Source organism: Anser brachyrhynchus (assembly GCF_964034855.1).
Source record: "Anser brachyrhynchus genome assembly, chromosome: 8".
In the NCBI taxonomy this organism is placed as follows: Eukaryota; Metazoa; Chordata; class Aves; order Anseriformes; family Anatidae; genus Anser; species Anser brachyrhynchus.
In genome coordinates, this window is record NC_137702.1 from 10,190,724 (window position 1) to 10,212,330 (window position 21,607).

The window sequence follows — 21,607 nt, forward strand, 5'->3', positions numbered from 1 at the left end:
ACAGTCTATGGTCACCAAATTTGGAAGCTACTGGTCTAAACAAATCTTTTTAATATATTTTTCTTCCTCTAGATTGGTGTTGCTACATCAGGCAAAATGAGATTTTTCTGGGTCTGCTTATGCCATGTAGCGTCAGAAGTCCTTGTATATTGGAAAATGAGTAGAGAAATAAGGAAACAAGTAGGAAACTCAGATCTAATCCTTGTGTTTGTAGGCATGAGGAGTATACCTTGTGAGTTTTGAGAAGTGACATCCATTTGAGCAGTACCTCACTCAGGTGTGGTGTTCCTCTTCTAAATTTCTTCCTTCATTCTGTCACAGTGAGTTAGAGACATTGCAGTTGCTGCCTCCCGCCCTGGGCGATGTGATACCTCTTAGTAAAACAGCAGATCTTGTCCACACATGCCTCGTGGTCTTGCTTCTTATTTCAGAAGGATTTAGATTTAAGCTAAAAAATCTTCCCCTTTTGATCAGTGGAGGAAACTCTTAGGATGACAGAAGCAAGATAAATGGGGCTTAAGGCCTCTTATGTGAAACTATAGTGTTAAAACACACCACTAATCGTTTGCGTGGGAATACAGTCACTATATTACGTGAACTGGCCAAGATGGCTAGAGTAACCTTGAAACCTCAAGCTCTTGAATTGTATCAGCTGGGTGCCTCTAATCATTCTCTTCCTACTCTGATATTTGTCAGGAGTAGGAAGAAGCAGCATTCTGGAACTGAGATGAGGCATAAATACTGAGAAGGATTATTCGTCTCATGCTGTGTGAAGTATCAGCCTTTGGGAAACCTTTTAGCAACTGCCAAGATGTTTTGTGTGGTAACCACGCAGACAGTTGCTTTCCTCTTGCTAGTGATTTTTTGATTATTGAGCTGCCAAAATGCTGTCATCCCAGTCCTTCTCACTTAATTAGCCAATGCTTTTAGCACATAGGCAGGGTGAAGTAAATAGGCCTTACTCTGATGGATCACTAATGTATCACTTAAAAACCTCACCTGCATAATTATTCCCTAGGGATTACAAAAATGGGCAAAATACTCAAGAGCCTTCATCTCTGTTCAGGTGTGAGTGTCATTAATTTTAGAATTTCCTGTCTCACTTGCAGGGCACTCGTGCTCTTATGTTTGTTAAAATTGAGATTGCTTTGAAAGGCTAAAAACAGAGGGCTAGTTCATGTTTGACTTGTCTGACATAAGCCTTGTTTTGATTGATTGATTCATCTATTTTATGACTAGAAGTCTTAAGATATATATATATATATGTAACAATCATATATATGTTACAATAACATTTTAATAACCTCAAAGATGTCACTGGGTAGTAGACCTAATGTAAGCCTTGCCTTTTGTAGTGCTGTTGGAAAATTCTAAGAAATTTTTGAAAATATTATTTCTATAATACTCTTTCCTGCAGTCCTACTTGGCATCACTACAAGTAAGGTCTAAAATTGTACCAAGTGAAGCAAATTAACAAACGTGGGGGGAAAAGAGTTTGCATACACTACATTTCATCTTCCCTGCTTTGATCAGCCAACTTCTCTATTGAAGAAAAAGATCTTTGAAAAATATAGCGGAATATCATAATTTCTCCAGCGCAGTTAAATGGTCTGTTTAGTTTTCTGTTCTGTACGGAGATGTGCTGGGTTGGCAGCTCTGGGATTTTCTGTTTTGCCAGCTGGCAAACATGCACGTTTGTGTAAGCTCATTCATTGCTGATACCAGGAGACAGGTGCTGATTTACTGTTCTTCAAATAACTGCGCTGGCCTGTGTCCAGCCTTAACATGGCTGAGCCTAGGGAACGGGCTGCATCCCCTAGACCGTTGTGACACACCTCTCTGAACGCTTGTTTTCCTGGCATTGGGTGGGTGGTGGGGTGGAATTAAACACTTCACAGGAGTGATGGATGTCGCTGTGTGTGATGGCGATCCGTCTGTGCTGTGTGTGTGAGCTGCTTCTGGCTGGGGCGTGGGCGCCTGCTGTTTGCTGCTCTTAGTGGACGAGGTCAGGGTGTGAGGAGAGGACAGAGCTGTGGAACATTGCTTTGAGTAGTCAGTATGGAGATATTGTTTTGTTAACTGATCCATGGCTGACAGTATGGATAACATAGTACCTTTCACATCAGCTGGCTTGATTTGAGTCCTGCAAATCCAGTTCCTGTGATTCTTAGCCATTGCTGACAATGAGGAGACACTTAAGAAATTGCCTGGAATATTTAATTAGTTTTTTTTCCTTTTCTAAGAGAACTTAATGCTTGAGAAAAGCAGTTCCATGAAGGCTGAAGTAACAAGAAATTACTAAGAGCTCTAATTTTTTGGCTATGGCCTCAGAGTTGTAGCAATTTATAAAACCGTAAGTATCTTCAAGTAAGCAAAATGTAGCTCCTTTATACTCCATCCTCTCTTATTTGTGGTCAAGTCCTAGTGCTGTGACTGATTATAGCAGCAATAGCTGCATGCAAGCAGGCTCTGCACAAATGTGAGACTGACCTCCTTACTCATGCATGAGTAACATTTATTTGACAGATTTATGAAGGAAGTGTAAGGAAGCTATTTCTGACCATAATAAAACTTTCTCTCAAGGTTCCCATGCAGATTTTTAAAACAAAATCAACAAATGCATTTGAATGGTGATGATGATATCCCTGGTACAGTGGGGGATTGCATGTTTGGTACCAAACTGTTAATATATTAGAAAATACTTAAGGTGCAGTTACCTGCCAGGAGAACTTAACGTGAAGTGTTCTTGCTTAAAAATCATCTGCAGATCATGCAAATATCGTCACATTTTGCACAGGATAAAACCATAGTAACATAGGAAATATTTAATCATCAGTATTAAAAAAAGAAATAGGAGAATAAGGACACACAGATACAGTATCTCATTATGTATTATCTTTGGATGTTTGACATTTGCAGATGTCAGATTTCCCTGGCTCATAAATAGCTTTATCACCTCCATATTATAGACTTAAAGAGCTAAAGAGGGAATGTACGTATGGAATTTAAGTTGCATGCTCAGGGTTATTCAATGAGCTGACAAGGTAGCTGACGTTAAAAATGAAGAAGAATGAGCTCCTAGGTCTGTGCTTCTAACTCAGTATTTCTTTTTCTGACATTGACTTTGTACTTGGTATGGAACTACGTATGTGAACTACATAGTCAGGTTGTGGTATAGCTTAAAAAAAAAATTAAAATTAAGGCTCTTCTGTTTTTTGTCCAGCAATTAAGCAATGGGTCCATGAATGAGCTTTGTTCTGGATTGCGAAGGGAATTTTATATGGTTACATTCTGCTGAACGGGCCACAAAATCAGTCAGTTTCTCCACCCTGGCTGTGCCTGTTTACATCTGATCTCAAACCGTGGAACAATAGTCCTCAGATTCATTTGTGCTTTCTCTCAAAATAAGACTGTGGTTTCTTTTTTGCCTTTGATTTGCTTGAGATCAAGTTAGCGGCAGAGATACAGGCAGATTCCTATCAGCAAATGGTTTGTTTAAAATAAATGAACGCTGTATTCTGGGCCCTGGTTCTACATTACAGCGGGCAATGAAGTAAGACAAAATACAAAAGAAAAATGAAGGGGTTTTGGCACACACAAATGGATTTATAAAGTAACAGCTGTACTACTTACTAATTATAAGTTCACTTTTGTTTGGCAAAAAAAATGGAGAACTCATTTGGCCGTAGGTGTGGAATATGCTGTAGTAATTGATCTTGTTACTCTGCTGAATCGGTGATGTTAGAAGTTACTGAAGTTACAGGATCTTTGTTTAATGACCAATTCCAAGCCTTTGTACTAAAGGGAAATGGTAAAAGCTGCAACCTTCTGTGTGTCTCATTTTTTTTTTCTCATACTAAAAATGAATGTAGTTACAATTACCATCAGGCTTTTAAAATGTATTGATTTATTTTTTGTGTAGTTCCTCTCTATCTTCTGAACCTGTGCTAAACTCATGTAACACATGTCGACTAGTTTTGTTTGGCAAGGCTTTGTTACACTTGGCGTGTTTCTCTCTTGCTACAAGAAGTTAGTGTAGTGACATGCTATACCACTATGAAAAGAGCCACAACCCAGTCTTGGTCCCTAGCATCAACACAGCAGCTTAATGTTATCTAGACTGATGTATTTCTTTAAGCTTCTATCTGTCACTACAGATTTTTCTACTGATGTGAGACTTGACATGATATTGCCATCACTAACATGAGGATATGAGTGAGATCTGACCTGAAGAACAGGTTTATCTTCTCAATTAAAGGGAATTTTCCTCAATCAGAGTTTATGCATTTTTGTAATACATTCATCTCCAAGGTATGACTATATGTCCATGGGAAGGTGGTGACTTGATGGCTTGACTGTGGGACTTGAATAAAATGCAGCTGACCCTAACTTTTTCAAGGTTCCTTCTGCTGTCACAGCAAGGAAGTCAATTATTCTTGAGATAGGTCTTGCATGAGGGCCAAATGCTGGTCTGCTTCAGGACTGTTTCCCTGTCATTTAATGTCCTATGATGTATTCTCTTTTTAATAATAATTTTTATAGTCTCCTGCATCTCACCAGCTTTTTTGTGAACTTGGTCAATCACAGTTATACTGTATAGCATAGGAAGTGCAAATGACCTAAAAGGCTAACCAAGGTAATACCTTCATCTCCTGGCACTGCAAGAGAAAATGGAGGCAAATCAGGTGAAGACACTTAAAGACTGTTAGAGAAAAGAGAACAACTCACATAGCTTTTTATATGTCTACACCACCTGCTATCATCTATCATTAATGTGAAGGTTGAGTGTGCAGGAAACATTTGAATTGGTGAACAGAAGGATGGTGAGTCAGTGTAAGTAATAAGAACGTGTGCAGGATTCTTGTGGGTAATACAACGAGCTCAAACAGGAAGCAAGCTCAGGGAATGTCATATATATGGACGAGAGAAGGTTACTGTAGTAAAATGGTTAGTAAAGTGGTACTTCAGACATGTGGCAAGAAGGGTGAAGATGAAATGGCCAGGTGAAGGTTAAGGTGTGTAACAGGATGTTTGAAAAATTGTTGTGGGTGATAGACTGGGGGAAGCAACCTGATTCTGGGTAACAGACTGTGTAAGTAAAGGTCTGTAAATGTAATTAAGCGATGAGGCTGGATACCAGAGGAGAGGAGGGTAAGGAAAAACTGGAAAACAAATAAATGCACTTTTGGAAAGTAACAGTGATAAAGTACTTCCAGACCAATGTTACATGGCTGAAAAATAATGAAAATACAGTGGAAAACTAAGGACAAACCTTAAAGTTGTATTGGCATATTTGTAACCTCAATATTGGGAAATGATCTTCAGAAACTCATTCTAAGGACAGCTGGAAGCGTACAGTTATTAGTAAATGTCACAAAAGCCTTGAGAAAGATGAAATCAGTCTTTCCCACAGCTTCAGCACAGGCAAAGAGTGGAAGTAATATAAACGTTTGGATTTTAAGAAAGCTCTGGTATACCTATTAGCTAATAAACAGTTATTTAAGTGATATTTAGGGTTTATTAATAACAAAGAACCTTGTAGCAAGCAGAAAATTAAAAATCCCAACTTTTGCAGGATAATTCCCTGTGTGAACTGGGTAGAACATCTACATAGTGACTAATTCCTTTGAATGTGAGCCCTGCTCAGTCACTGTTATGATTCTTTCAAGTATGTTCCCGTTTCTCTACCTGGAGCTGTGACTTCCTCTACCTACCTCATTTCTTCAGAGGAAGATAAGAAGGTCCAAGACTAGAACGTGGTTTGAAGACGGAGAGACCAGGCAGGCCATGCAGCTAGCTGTAGCCGGGTCCAAGTACTTACAAAACACTTTGATCCTCGGAGAATCAGAGTGCAAAGGGACACTTTAACTGCCTGACAGCAATAAAAGAGGGAGGCAATATCTGGTTACTGTGACCTCTGAGATGGAGGCATATAGGTAAGCAGGCTGGAGTCAGAACAGGGTGCAGAGCAACATGGGAAGGCAGCTGTAGGATTGTTAGAATATTTCCAAGCACAGACACGATCATCCAGACATCACTGAAAGGTTACTTGATCTCATATGCAAGGAACTCTAATTAATAATAATGTCAACAGCTTTGACAGTTTTACAGCAAACCGCTAGGGATCCCTGCTTATGTTGAGGGTACAGACATGCACTGAGGCAAAATGCCCTATAAACAAATACTAAATTTGATCGGTAACACTTCTAAAATCTTTACGAGTTTCCCTTCTGGAGCTGTCTTGTGGGTGAAATACCATTTCCATGCTTTCATGCACACAAAAGAGGCCTGACAGGAGATAAAAGATTAAAGATTGTTTGGTGGGGTTTTGGCAAGGAATGCCAATAGAGACCCAAATTTTGTCTAGAGTATGACTGACAGGTAAGTAGGTGCACGGGGTAGCGTACCTGACAGCTGCTGTAAAGAAGGGCTGACAGCTCAGATGATCTGGAGCGTGTCCTTAGAGGTAGGACCTGCCTGTTCCTCTTGGCAGTCCGTTCGTGCTGTGCAAATGCTGTTTGCCAGCTCTGCTTCAGAACAGAGAACACAATTATCCTCGTGTATTCTAAGTGACTAATAGTGTGTTCCATGATGTATAAACTGTCATCTGATTTTTATTCACTGTATTGGGAATTGACCTCTTGAGAAGAAGCCTTTCTGCCTTCAGCTCTGCTTTTCCCTCCTAACTCAAATGGTAGCTAGTGTGAGAGGACGAGTCCCTGCTCTCCCACGTTCAGCACAGTGTAGGGTGCCTCTCAGAAATCTGTTAACATGCTCAGATGCTAGTAATCTGAGCTATTCTGAGCGTGGTCAAATTGATTTTACAAAAACAAAATCCATCCAAGCTCACTACAGAACCCAGTTCAGTCTATCAAGACTGAAAAGACTTCAGGAATATCCTTCCGAAGTGAAGGATGAAAAATGTCCTTTGCAAAAACTGCTCGGTTTTCTCTGGGCAAGGCATTAGTGCTGCGGACAGCCGGTCCTTTGAGAAGCAATTGCTGACCACTTCCTCTTGCCTGTCAGACCTGAAAATCCAGGAAGCACGCAGGACAGTGCTCCAAAAACTTACCCATCCCCTTTTCTGAGGTTTCCCTAGCTCAAGAAGAGGCCAAACCAAGGAAAAGGCAAAGAACAAGGAAGAAGGTCCTGCTATAGGATAGGCTCTACTTTTACCTAAGAGCAGAGGCGAAAGGACTTGACGTTTTGGCAGGGAATGGAGTGAATTATAGAAATGGGCAAGAAATTAAGAGGTAGCTAGTGGAGTAAATGAGAAAGCAAATATTGTTCGAGACCACACTCCGTCCAAGTTCCTGCTCACCTTCTACCTCTATTCATTCCTTGTTGGCAGACCCTGAAGCTTCTGTGTTAGTGGAAAGCTGATTTCTGAAGGAGTCCTGTTCCGAACAGCTCCCTGCCCATAGGAGTTAAGCTCCTTCAAATTCTTTCCCATTCACTGCAAACCCAAATTGCTCTACCACAACACTCAGGATTCCTCACCCTCCTCCCAGAGGAAGTGTTCCTTGAGCTGATAGAGCTGTTATGTATAGATTGAAAGCTTTTAAATTGTCCTTATTCTAATTTGTTTGCATCGATAGAACAAATCTTCCTTTCTTAAGTCCGTGCAAGCTTTTTTTTCATTTTTGTTCCCCAGCCAAAGCATTACAGCTAATAAAACTAAAGTATAACTAAAATAGGTATTTAAAAATGTCTGCATAAAGAAGTTGACCTCTCCGGCTCAGCTTGTTCATTCAGACTGGCTCAGTATGCAAAAGCTGCATAAAATTAAAAATAAATGAAAGCACACAATAGACACAAGAAACCTGACCAGTAACACTAACCCGCATCAACTTAACATGCAATCATCCTGCTTAAAACTAACAAGAATGCCAAACAGGCAGGACAGGTTATACACAGAAGAATTCTGGATTATCTTGTTATAACACACTAAAGCTGTAGTTCAACCAGGTTTTTTTTAAAGCCGGTATTGCCACTGAAAGGAAAAGCCCCATGCTCGTGAACTTGCTGCTGGTTTCTGCTCTTGGTGCTGGTTTCTACATCCTTTTCCCCCTCCTTTCTCTGATCCTTATTACCCTGGGATTACTGTGTGGCTGTGGGTGAGCTAGCTGAGAAGCTCGTGTGCATGGGCAGGGGAGAAGCAGGAGAAAAAGCCTGTGGGCTGTTTTTCAGCTTGCGCAGTCTTTGCTGTTTGCCTTACGCTATCATGACAAGTTCTTTCTAATAGTAGCACATCTACATAACGTTTGCCTGTTTGCTGGTGACGAATAGGCTGGTTTGAGGGTACCAGGTTAGAAGTGGCTGCATTCACGCATTTCTGACTGGGGAAGCTGACTCTGAATGGTGTGCTGGTTCTGCACAGCTGCTAGAGAAACCTTTTTTGTGTTGGCACTCCGCAGCCACTACTGAACGTCCTAGACTAGGTGATACCATGTCCAGTAACATCTCTGCTTTGCAGTGCAGGTTGGTGTGAATGCCTTCTCTCCACTGAGTGTATAATCTGGCTCGTGGTCCTAGTCAAGAAGTAAACCTTGACTGCCTCTGAAATCGGCCCTGTAGCTGTATGTAAGGCAGGCCCTCCACATTCTGTGAGCAATGAAGCTAGACACTGCTATGGGAAAAGAAGGATATGGACGGGAAGGAGGTGAGATTCATAGGACTTGGAGTAGGGAACTTTCTTTCCCTGAGCAAGTAAATGGCTTCCTTCACATGTACTATGATGATGAGGTGCTGTCTTATAAAGGCAATGTCCAATTTCCTGTTGCTAGGACATGTTGTTAACATTTTTTGCTTGTATCTTGCAGGTAAGACACAGAACTTCAGACCAGGTCATGGCTTTGAAGATGAACACACTGAACAGCAACAGAGCAAACATGCTGAAAGAGGTTCAACTTATGAATAGACTCTCACATCCAAACATCTTAAGGTATACTGCTTTTTCTGAATTGTGTGGAGATAGGTTGTCTTTAGCAGAGCTTTTCTATTTCCATTTTTTTTTGTATATCTGTATCTATGAATGTGTTAGGAACAGTTTCTAACAGCTGCTATCCTAATGGGAGAAGTGGAGTAGGAAGAAGAGAGAAAGAAAAGACTTGAGCAAACAGAAAATTCACATGATTTTGGTATCTTGAGTTTACTAGTGATAAGTAACTTCAGAGAAAAACAAGTTTCCACGTTATTTTCTGATGAAACAGTACAATGATATGAAGAGTGAAATGGACTTCTCTTCATGAACTTAAATGATTGCAAATTTATCACCATTCACATGATTTGTGGTTACGTTGATAGTCCAGGCAGTACAGCTTTCTGAAAACTTTTGGAGACACAGTGAACTTCAATTTCTTCTTTTTTACAAGACTGTTAAATAGTACAGATATAGTACTGATTCCTAGAACATCTTTATAATTAGCTTCTCTGATCCTTGAAATTCTGGCTCAGTCTTCATCAACTGATGTGTAACAACTTGTTTCCTTCCTTCAGTATTTATGAGTCTGTTCTGTTTTTTCTAAAAACAAACAAAAAACCCTGAGAAGGTAGAGAATTTTTACTCATAGTAAAACTGTAGTGATTTTACTGGTCACAGTATATAGTGATCTGAGTGTTGTAGTAATCTGCCTCTAATCAGAAATTTTTCTGTTTTTTCTGCTCCAAAGTGAGATGAGTTCTCAGCAACTATCCTTGCTCTTCTATTTATTTTTTTAATGATGTGAGATAACTGGAATTTTAGTTTTCAGGTTCTTTACTTTTCTTATATCTATCCACCACTCCTTTTCTCTCAGAACCCTTAGATACACGATGTATAATCCTGGTGGGCTGATACAAGTGTTCTTTAGTAAGCTTTGTGGAAAGAACTTCATTGGATTGGCATTGTCAGAATCATAAATTCAGTACATTTCAAAGTTGCTTTATCAACTTAGTGGTTTGTAGATCTTTATTTAAAAAACAAAAACAAAAACAAAACAACGCTTTACTACTCTATTCAAAATAAAATATTTAATTTAATTTAGGCTGGGATGAAGGAAGGTAGGAAAGGGATGGTTTAACAGGCAAAAACGCATTCACTTGCAGCTTAATTTAGCCCTGTCCCCCTTGAATGAAGTTACACAGGTGTTGCTGAGAACAAGAGTTAAGAGTACTCAGTTCTGAGTAATTGTTGAAATTTAAAGGCCTTACCTCTAAGAGATCATATTGATGATATACTGGTGTCTTCTGGCCTCAGAGTCTCTGAATAATTTGAAATCAGTGGTGTTGCACAGATGGTCCTGAAGAAAGACCACTAATGTATCGATTTATGGGTGAAGCTGAAAAGGAATTCTATTTGATCTCTCAGTTATTACACAGGATTATCTGTGTTCAACTAAGCAGTTGTGAGTGAATGCATAAGGAATAAATGTCATATGTTGAAAGGTATGTCTTATTGTGGCATAACTGTTTTGAAGCATAAACAGCACTTGCTTTGTGAATTGCCTGATCTGAGGCTTCTTCAAGGAGAGTTGATTCTCAAGTATTTAAAAAAAAAATTGTCTAATGTAAGTATGCTCCTTGCAGGCAGCAAGGACATTGCTACAGAAAATGCAAATGAGAACTTAGTTTTATTCTTCTATTGAATAATAATAATACACAGTAAAAACCTTCCTCTATCACATAACTTGGTGTTTTCTGTTTTTAGTTATGTTTCACTTTATTTTTTGGTTTAAAATCACTCGCTGTAGTATTTCCAGTCCCTTCATGTTAGTTGACAGTTTCTCCCTTTCTAAATATTATCTGCCTCTGTATGCGTGTGCATATGTGTGTATGTATGTACATCTATGTGTATGTTTCAGGAACCTGTAAATTATTGGTGCTTCTTCTAGTTTTATAAAAATTAGCTTAGGACCCATTTCCCACCTTAAAAACATTAAAAATATTTCATAATCATATACTTGCATAGTAAAGTGCTGAAAGCTAAAACCATGGTGTTATCAAGTAAGAGCAATAAAGTACTGCTAAGAGGTCACTGGGAAAATGGTCTGTAACGGCATGTTTCTTTATTATTTTTAGAAATTATAAACTTGTGTTAGTTTTAAAGGGAATGATCCTCTTCCAAGAAGTTCTAATGCATAAATTCCACTTTCTACTGGATCTTGCATTGAGTGTGATCTCAATGATTTTATGTAATATTTACTTGTGAGCTTCTTCATCTTCTCTAAGCTCTAGGACTACTTACTGCTAACTTACACTGTGAACAAGTTACTTTCCATCAGTCCTGCTGCTCTTTGCCAGTCAGGGTACTGGTGGATTCTTAGACTGAAATGTTTAGGTCACATTGAGCAATGGTTCACTCCAGCAGGCCAGAGAGCTGTGAGACTCTCTCCTACCAAATGTCTTGTCAGATTATGACGCGGGATAGATACTGGCTTTATGGTATCTAAAATCTGCTTTCAGCCTATTTCAACACGCGTGGTTCAGTCAGTTAATACTTTAGAAAGTAAGTGTCAGATTTGGCAATGATTTGTTTATTTTGGTGTACTGAAACCTTCCTTAAACTGGGTGGGGTTATGTTTTTGAACATCCTGATGGTTTAGTACCTTAAAATCTGTAAACGAATCTGTCTTTGACATAGAATTCTTCTCTGCTTTATAAGGGCGAAGTGATATGACATAGAGAAAAGATTCCTCGTTCTAGTGTTATTTGGTAGCCAAGGATCATTATTATCCATTGTGTAATAAAAAGAAAATAAAAATCCCCTTTGGCAGTGCTCCATAGTGCATTGCAAACTTTTACTAGCTATCCATTCCAACGTGCCTGCAATTAATTTCAAGCTGTTACTGCAAAGATTCTTGTGTTTTTGCCATTAATTGCACTGAAGTGAATAATTAATACTGCTGATTATTTGAGACTGCTTTTGCTTCTGTGCTATCTATATCATCCCATTTTCGCAGTTCCAGATGCCTTTTGAGCTTTTTCGTTTTCCCAGCCTACAAACACCAGTCTGGTATCTGAATTAGTCTGACTTTTTTCCATTCCTTAGCACTACGGAGACTGGCTAGAGGTAGGATTGTGTTTTACCTTAGTGACCTAGACACTTCTGTACTTCTTTAGGAGGCAGAGTTGTGTCAAGGTATTCCAGTTCCTCTGCTTCTAATACTTGATGAAATATTGGTCTGGTTATTTAAGCTTTAAAAATAACTTGTGTTGCTTGGCACAGAGTTGCAAGGCTAACTTTCAGTATCGCCACTCTCATTTCAATGTTTTTGTGCTCAAATTCTACATTTGGCCAGCCATTCTTCTTCTTCATCCAGTTGTGTTCTTCAGAAGACAGTGAAGAGCTTAGTTTTCACTTAGTTTTCACTTCCAAGTTCCTGTAAGTGTATCATCCCTGTGGTTGCATCACAAAGGTTCTTGTGGTCAAATATATATATATAGAGAGAGTAAATCTGTTAAAAAAATTCTTGATGCAAAGTACATTAGAAAAAGGGAGAAACTAGCCTCCGCTAACGGGTTTATTTTGGCAAAAATGGAACCTCTTTGTTAAGGATGTTTTGGAATAGAAGCTCTCGCAGCTGCACTGAATGGTAAAAAGTAAGGGGATTTGGAGGTTTTCTGGTCTCCCTCTCTGCTTCCTATTTCTATTAGTAGATGTGATTACAGAGGGAGAGTAGATGTTAACTGTAGTATTGTATTTCTTATTCAGTCATCGTCTTGGCGATCAGAAACTAAGTAAGAAAGAGCTGCTTTTCTTGTTCTTTGTATCCCCCAGGGATCAAATTAAGGACATTTTAGGAGTGGATGGAGCAAAAGCAGACTAGTGGTGTTCATGGGGTGCTCTGAACTGTTTCTACTGTCAGCCCCATCTTGCATCATCTCCTTTCTCCATCTCATTCCTGCATGCAAGCTGAAGGACTAAAAAGCTTTTTTGTCTCTGCTCAGCACCTCTCCTTCCCCTGGGTGTGGGGATGTGCTGCTTTCTGGCAGCCTGGCTTATCACATCTTACCTCAAAACAGATGGTAAGAGCAGGAATGGAAGAGTGAGCTGGAGTTCTGGTTTTACACCATGTGATGTTTACTACAGCCACGTTAATATGGAGCGGCTGATGCATGATAGGGCTGTAATAGCTGGGGGTAGGGGAACCAGAGCATTTCTTCACTTCCTTATTCGTTTGTGTCCCACTTAGAGTGCAATGCTGTACAAGGCTAGAGTTAGATTTGCTACCAAGGCTGATGTATGTAAAAGCTTTTCAGCACATTGCTGCTTCTCTGAATGCTGGTGCTGCTCCGTGGTCATGAGTTTTTAGCTAAACCAAAAGAAGAAAAGAGGGCTGGAAAGGACTCCAGAAATCTGCCCTTGTCTCCTAGGCTTTAGACTGGGAGACCTGATACCTTTTCATTCTGATACTAATACCTTTACATTCTGATAATGTCTTACAGGTGTGTTTTCCTCTTCAGAAATGAAGTGGTGTGCTAACAGATTCTCTGTCCCCTGTGCTGTCTCTTAAATTAGCGTATCTTCAGCTTTGAGATAGAATTTCAGTTTTTAATATCACTACTGTTTTCCTGAAAAAATGCTTCTTTATTTAAGCTGTACCGTAGGGACCTCATTTAAAACAGTCTGTATGCAGAAAGCCTTAGCTCATGGCTAAAGTGCTCTCGTGGGAGCACTTGGAGATATTGCTGCGTTTGGCAGTGAGCGTGCAGGCAGATTGACTCATTGATTAAATCTACTTTCTGTGCACGCACGCAAACAAAACAAAATAAGAAGGTAGTGCGCATATTATGCGGACTTCCTTCAAGGAGAATTTTCTGTTAGCTACTTTCAGACAGATCTAGCACCCTGGGAAAACAATACCCTTTTCTGATGCAATTTCCCCCTGTCAAACCCTCCTTTTTGTGAAATTGTGATTGACTTTGTTCCAGTAGGTAGAAGAATGGCTTTTGTCTTTTAGCATCATTTGTCTTGTATCAGACAGCAGTGTAACAGAAAGGAAAAAATATTTTTACTTTTCTCTATGTGATGCAGGTATCACAAAAGAGTGTTTTAGAAATGCTGTACACAACAGAAGAGAACCTTTGTTGTGTGTAATAGAATAAACAGAGAGCCTGTGTTGTGTGTAATAGATGAAACGCCTTACCTCTGTCTTAAATCAAAACGCAAGTGTAGAAAACTTGAAATATATTTGCTGACTAAAATGGTGCATAAAACATTAAGGAAGGTTTTAATACATACTTAATATTCTTACTTACTCTTCCTTCTTCATCAATAGTATAGTGAAGGAAGCATCTGTCTCTTGACCTTGTTTCTCTCTATATTACTGATTTTGTATGAGAGACTTTTGCATTGGTGTGTTTGGTTTGTTTCTTATTTATAATGTTATCCTGAACTCCCTGAATTCTTTCACCTGGGCATCAGTTTATGTTCGACTGTCGCTGATCTAGGTTTATCCACAGAGCAGGTACATGTCTTGGTGAAGTTCTTTTAATGGAAAGCACATGTTTGACGTCTAGATGTCCAAAACGGCTGTTTAATCTGGATATTAGTTTTATTTGATTTCCCAAGGAGGCAAAGGTTGGACACAGGCTACAGTTTTTTGTCTCCCCCATCTGTCTAGAATTTTCTCCCCTGCAGCCTAACTGAGTGGGAAGCCCTTCAGGTAACTGCCCTAGCAGACTGAAAAATGTCCAGGACACTGCTTTGTTCCTCCTGTCTAGGAGGACAGGTACTGCAGATTGAGGAATAACCTTGCTTTCAGAAGCAGAGCTTTCCAACGTGGGAACATCACTGACACTTGTTAGAAAGCTTTTCGTGGTGGAAATGTTCTGCACTGTACTAAGGGTGGACTCGAATAGCATCCTTCATGTATTTGCAGCTTCTGGGGGAACTTTTCCAACTGCTAGTTATGACTTTGGAAGTGATTCAGCTTCTCTGATAAGGCCAGATGTTCTGTCTTGAAAATAAGCTTCCTTATATCTGCAAGTGATCTCCTCTTCTGCGGATAGCTGGCTCATTGAAGCTGCTTCCAGCTAGAAATGTTTATAGGAAGTGTAACCCTTGGCCGACAAGACAGCATGCTGAAGTTCACCTACAAGCACATTTTGGCTCTGGAGACAGTGCGTCTAGCCAACAGGAATAATCTCAGCTGCACCGGGCCAGCATGTCAGCTTCCTACCCGCAGAACTTGGAATCTCACCTGGGACGAGCTCAGAAATGGGAATCTTATGTTCAATCTTACTTGGTAATTGTATTTCCTGGTAGCTGCTGCGTATATTACCTTTTAGTGAAAAAGCTTTCCAACACTATTTTGTAGCAGTACTTGGCGTAACCAGGAGGCTTATTATTGCTTGATAGGGCAGTTAAGAAGAAGTTTTCCAGGAATTTGGATCGCTAGAGGTCTGTTCTATCAATCTATTTTCCAGAGTAGGAAAACTGAGATTCTCGACACAGTGTTTTAATGGTTTCAGTATGTTGCTGTAAACTCATTAATTCTGTCTTTATCAGCGTATCTGGTTTCTCTTTTCCTGGCTAATAACTTCTAAAGATGTAGGTTTTATGAATATATCTCTGTCCTGCGTTTTTCATGTGATCGTGATATTGAGCTTTGTTTTACTATCTGATGTAAAGTCAGAAATGTATGTCTGCTTCCCAGTAGAAAACCTAGATGTTTAAGTATTTGTGAACTCTTAGTAACTTGGGCCAATGTATCTTTTCTGCCTTAAGTGTAGGTTCACAAAGGTAATGAACATGTTTCTATTGAGACTTCCTTTGACCAAAACAGGTCATCAGAAAAAGTTAAGTTCTACCAGGATTTTGATGATGGTGTTGTTTATCCTGTCTGGTAAAAATGAGAAATTTAATTTTACCAAATTTTGATAAGTTCTTCGCTGCATTTAAATTCTCAAATTAAGTCAAATAGAATGAATTCCTAATTTGAAGGTAACATAATATGCCTTTGTAAAGGAAGAGTTGATATACAGACGGAAATATTATTTTTGTCTCCATTGTTGAATGAAAATACTGCAGTACTGGATTGACCTTGTGTCATTACCATGCTTCATAGAAGAGAAAACACTTGAAATTTGTGTAATACTGGAACTGGTATCTCTCTTTCTGCTTCTGCTTGTCAATAAACTAACACCATGCCTTACAAGACTTTCAGAATACATGAAGGTAAAAACAGAGTTTTGCTTTGGAGGGGCCTGGATTTCCTAGTTTTAGGAAGATTAATCTGTAAACAGGTTTACAAAATTGTTTATGTGCAGTTACTGTATGAATTGAAACACAGGAACAGCAATGTTTTGTGTAGATAGTATATCTAAACCCATCTCCCCCTTTCCCTCAACGCTTCGTTGTGCCTTATTGCTCTTCACTAAGCAAGAGGAGTTGTAATTTCACTCGCAAATAAAAATTTGAATATTTAATTTGGGGAAGATATTACTTGAGGTGAGAGCAGGCAATAGTCTTTAAAGTACAAGTCCTGCTTCTCTTTCTGGTTATAAAAACAGATTTCCACAGTTCAGCTTATCCAAAGAACCTTATCTATATTATTTCTTTGGCTGCTTGTAATTTACTAGTCAGCTGTTAGGTGAGAGAACAGTAAGGATCATTCATTAGTTCAAAAGCAGCTTAGCTTAACTAGTACTGCATGTCTTGCATCATTTTGGTTTTAAATTTGCAAGGTTTTGAGGATATAAAAGGACCTTTTCCTTCAACCCACACAATTCTTCTGTCACATTTAATGAAATCACGCGTTTCTACACCTTGCTTGTGAAGTGGAAATTTCTAAATATTGTGGAAATAACAGGTGATGTGTTTCTGTGTGTTGAGACCAAAGTCATTCTCTGTCATACATTCTCTGTCACTGTGCAGAAAAATCAAGGGTGACAGTCATTATTGTTAACTGCAGGAGTCTGAACCTTGTGCAGCGTAGGAAATGTAGTGGTAAGTGTGTATAGAGGGTACCATTGAAACTTGCTTCCATGGAAGTGTTGAAAATAAAAGCGGGTGGCAGGAAGGGAGAATAAAAGTACGCTGCACGCACGTGCTCTCATATTCTTTAGTGGTTAGGAATGAGACAGAAAGGAACATTTTTGTACTTAATCAGCAAAATGCAAAGGGAAGTAATTTGCTGTTTGTACAGACCAACACTGGATAACTTGGCTTCCTTAAAACAGGGAACTCTCCGAGACTCTTCCTTTCTGCATAAAACATTATATGCTGTCCTTTGCTTATAGTCAAATCACTAACTTTCCATCTTGTTTGAGCTGTCTCCTGTGCTCTCTTGGAACTGCTTATTGTAGTGCAGGCACATGATTTTGTTTTGTGCTGAGACTTTTAAATAATCATCCTTGAGGTATGCATTGTCTGAGAGGCTGTTTTTCTTCCTTCTTTCTTGGCATAGCCAGTACCTTATTATCTTAGTTTCGTTTTTAAAAACAAAGCAAAACAAAAATAGAGGGGGGGAAAAAAGCCCAAACCACTTTTCTTTTCTTGTTTCTTGTAGGTTTATGGGTGTCTGTGTGCATCAAGGACAGCTGCACGCACTAACTGAGGTAAGACTATTTAATGATATACATGCTCAATATGAAACTGTTCTCAGGCCAGATTCTGCAACTGCTGTTCACCTAGAGTCAGTGTCCTTTACAGGGACTCGTTAGTTAATCACGTGCTGCTTGCTATGCAGTGGGAAGGTTGCAGCATCAGGCCTCAGAACAGTACTTTGCTTATAGCCCTGGAATGTCTTTTATCGTTAGAAGCTCTCATTAAGATGAAAAAAATCACAGTGGGAACAAAATTCCACTGATACTATTCTAAATAAGAGATGTGGTTTACCACTGAGGCGCCCCTAAGTAATATTTGTGCGAGACATTGCTTTGCATTTAACTCTCATTTATACTCTGCTTGCATGTGCATTTCACAGGTGAATCAGGGATGTTTCAGCTGGGTGATATTAGTGGATTCAGTCCCTGCCATCTTTTTATTGGGAATAACATGAACATCTGAGCTTAATCTGGGTTCCATACAGAGGAACTATTCCATTGCCCAAGTACCCTGCCAAGGTCCATTTATCAAATGAGAAACTGAAATTCCAATTCATGTGAGTCTTCACCAAATTTCACTCGATTGTGTGCTTAATCCCACCTCCTCAGGGAAAAAACCGGGAGGGAGTGTTCTCTTGCTAGGAATAGCATTACCTCTTTTGTGTCAAAATCTATAAAAAGTTTATCCTGCTGTTTTAGAGTAGAGGTTGAAGGGACATGCATGTTTGGTAAATTTCGTGTTTATTATTTAGTCTTATTTTGTAGGAACTGCTCAATAAAAGTTTACCCCTTTCCTCTCCTACTTAAAAATTGCGGTAACATGTATGTTATTAATTAGCAATTAAAATGGGTTCCCAGTATGCTTGCCAAAGAATTACTGTAAAATTGGAAGAGTGGATGGGTGTACAGAGTCATCAGGGTGGTACTGTGTGGCCATCGCTTCCCGCAGCTGTCATGTGCAACTTTGAGGCAAAGGTGCGCATATGTGGGCAGTGACTTTCTTCACCTTTGTGGTGACAATTCAGCAATGATAGTTCTAGCTGCTGTTAATGATGCACAGTAGTTCGTGGCGGCTGCATTTCTCATGTAAGAGCAAGGTAAAGACGCTCTCAGAGATTTTAAGGTACAGCGTGTATATGAGGAATTCTTTGATTCCAAATAAACTGCCCCTCACCTGTTTTCCTGTTCTTCCCTTCCACACCCTGTGCTCAGAAAAGAAAAATTCTTTAAGATTTGGCATTGGGTGGCTGGTCGAGTCCTGCAGGCAGGTTTTGCTAACTTTATTGCTTATTTCTTGTGGACCTCTGATCAGTTAAAAAGGAGATTTCAGGTCCTCCCCCTCCTGTGACATATCCTAGAAGAGGTGGAGCTCTATAATGCTTCATTTTTACTAAATATTGGCAGATCCTCCTCAGCGTGTTGTTGGTTTTTTTCTTCATGTCACTTGCTTGCCATTTAAACATCCCTCCCCACCCAGAAAGCCAAGAAAATGAAGCTTCAGCACACGTGCTTCCTCATGGAGAACTAACTTGTAGCTGCCTGCTTTCTTCAGCTATTTTTGAATTCTTGGCAAGCAAATAAATCCAAGAAAGGCTTCAAAGAATAACTTTTTATAGTTATATAACTTTTTATAGTTATAATTCAGAATGACAGAAGAGATTCCTGAAACATTATTTTGAGATCAAAGAGGAAAAATTTTAGGCTGAAGAAGGCCCCTGCAAAATTTTGAGGAACAGAATAGCTTTAGGAGCAGGTTATAAAAATATATGTAGTGATTCCTGCTTTGCTTTTGTGGACCAAGGTGGACATTTAATGCCTTCAACAGGAAAAACTGCAACCGAAGGCCGTCATAATTTGATGTTGTAGGGGAATGCACATGCTTTGTCCAATACAATAGTTATTTGGTTTTACAGAGCTTTTAAAACTCAAGAGCTGAGTATGTCCCAGGTGGTGAGATTAGTTATTTCTGCTGACAGTGGTGGTGTTTTTCATCTTGGTGTGTGTGTAGAGTAGTAATTGAGTGCTGATGACTTCTGGAGGTTAGAGGAAGGAGGTGAAATGGCCAGCTGAAGGAATAACAAGCAAGGCACGCTTGGTGAGTCACCAGTTCAAATATAGCCCAGGAGGATAAACAAGTTACCCACTGTCTTGTGTCTTTTCTCAGCTCGTGGTCCAAAAATGTGGTCTCCTAGCTTCTAGTGCTCAACATAACTGATACTAGCCTGACACTACTAGCACTCAGAGAACTTCTGCCAAGGTTTCACTTCTTTGGAGGTGAAACTCTTGATTCATCAGCCCGTTCCTCAGTAGACATCTGAGTCACTGCAAGGAGAATCCTTTCTCACTAGCCTATGCTGGACCTGTTCTGAAAGGAGCTTAATTATCACTTGTTGACGTGGAATGTGCATAGTAAGAAAAGTCATGTTTTGATAGTGTGGTTGATGGTATTTCTAAGTAGAAGGGATACAGCATCACTTAGAGCTTATATCTGGGGAGGGAGATGGGAAATCACATTTATTTGTACATATGTTTCAATGGGATAAGAAATTGAACTCTTGTGGCAAATACTTGGTGAATGGATTTAGATGGCTTGTGCTCAATAGCCCCCAGACTACTAGCAGGAAGGACAATAGCCACAAATGATGTTAGAGGAGCCTTGAAGAATTTTAGTCAATTAAAGGAATACATTAGTTAGCATGTAGTACTTCACTATTGGAAGGCAGCCTGAAGTGTCACTGATTTCTCCTCTTGCGTATTTAAACACAGGGAAAGCTAAACACAGCGAGCACACCAAGCAAGTTTTTTTTGCTTGAGGAAGATGTCGGTGGTATGTAGGCTTTGGGTTTTTCCCTGTTGGCAGCATTTTATATTGTTTTAATTGTTCTGTGTCTTAAGTGGCTTTTGGTTTTAAAACCATTACTCAAGAACCAGTTTCTGTTTGTTTTGATTTGATTTTTTTTTTTGCGAAAAGAATGAGATTGTTTAATTATAGATTGCACTGGAACTTTGGCCTTGTTTTAAATCTACAATTTTAACAGCTTTGAAAATCCAATACCATTTTTGAAGCTCTACTCAAACCAGAAACTATGGCATATTCTTCTGAAGTAGTTCAGTATCTCTTCTTAGAGTCACAGGATGATTTAGGCTGGCATGGACCTCTCTCCTTGCACACAGTTAAACATTTAAGGAAGGTGAAGTAGAGGCTTCGATAGGTGTGCAGCTCAGATGAGTTGGCCAGTGTTAGGCTGTCTCACTAGCTTTGAGCTGCTGGGCATGGATTTGCTGTGCTCACTTTCTATAAACCTAGGAACTGGATGTTTTTTTAGTATTCAGCTGTAATCTGTGGCTAGTGGTTTGGTTCCATAGCTACGTGAATCTGCAGTGCTTGCTGCATGCATATACATACTCAGGTGCCTCTCCAGCCTAGTTCCAGTCTCTCTGTCTGACCACCTTCCTAATCTGGCAACTCTGTTAGCTTCCATTTCTTAATCTCCTGGCACACAGCATCCTCAGATTTTGAGAATCTTGCACAGAAGTGCAGGCTCTGGCGTCAGTTAGCGTGAGATGCCGCTGAGCTTTCAGAGACCGGGTACAAGCCACTGCTGGAGGTCAGCAGACATTTTTTTGTGTGTTACATGCTGTATAGGCCTATGTTATTACGTGGAAGGCAGTAACATAGCATACAGTCTAGCATCTAGCCACTCAGTAACTCTTTGCTGATCTTAAGTTATTTGTTGAACTCTGTTAAGCAAATTCATCTGAATTGCCAAGAGGTCAGGCTAAAATCTTGGTATAACTTGATGGATATGTATGTACAGGAAGAGTTGTACAGCTCGATAATTCCTTCTTGGAGGAAACGAAAGCCTTGACACCTGTGTGTAAATAGATGAGGAAGGGAGAGTTGTGTGTTGATTGGGTTATCTTGAAATTGCAGTGCTTTGCAAACAATAGCTGATTGTTGCTACAAAAGTTTTATGGCTATTATTCATATTGGTTGATAGCTTAAAAAAAAAAAAGTGTACAAATTCTCTGCTGCCACAATTTGAAGTTATAGCTGTACGTGCCCTGGGCAAGATCT

General features: G+C 39.6%; 1 protein-coding gene across 2 annotated transcripts in view; it reads left to right on the top strand.

Moving 5' to 3' along the window:
- The window catches only part of TESK2 (testis associated actin remodelling kinase 2), a 77,233-nt gene that overhangs the window by 16,827 nt on the left and 38,799 nt on the right, over nt 1-21,607 (top strand). For both annotated transcript variants that reach the window (XM_080602232.1, XM_080602233.1), the window contains exons 3-4: nt 8,823-8,944; nt 17,493-17,541. In XM_080602232.1, the coding sequence (XP_080458358.1) occupies nt 8,823-8,944; nt 17,493-17,541 (171 nt within the window). The remainder of the gene's footprint in view (nt 1-8,822; nt 8,945-17,492; nt 17,542-21,607) is intronic.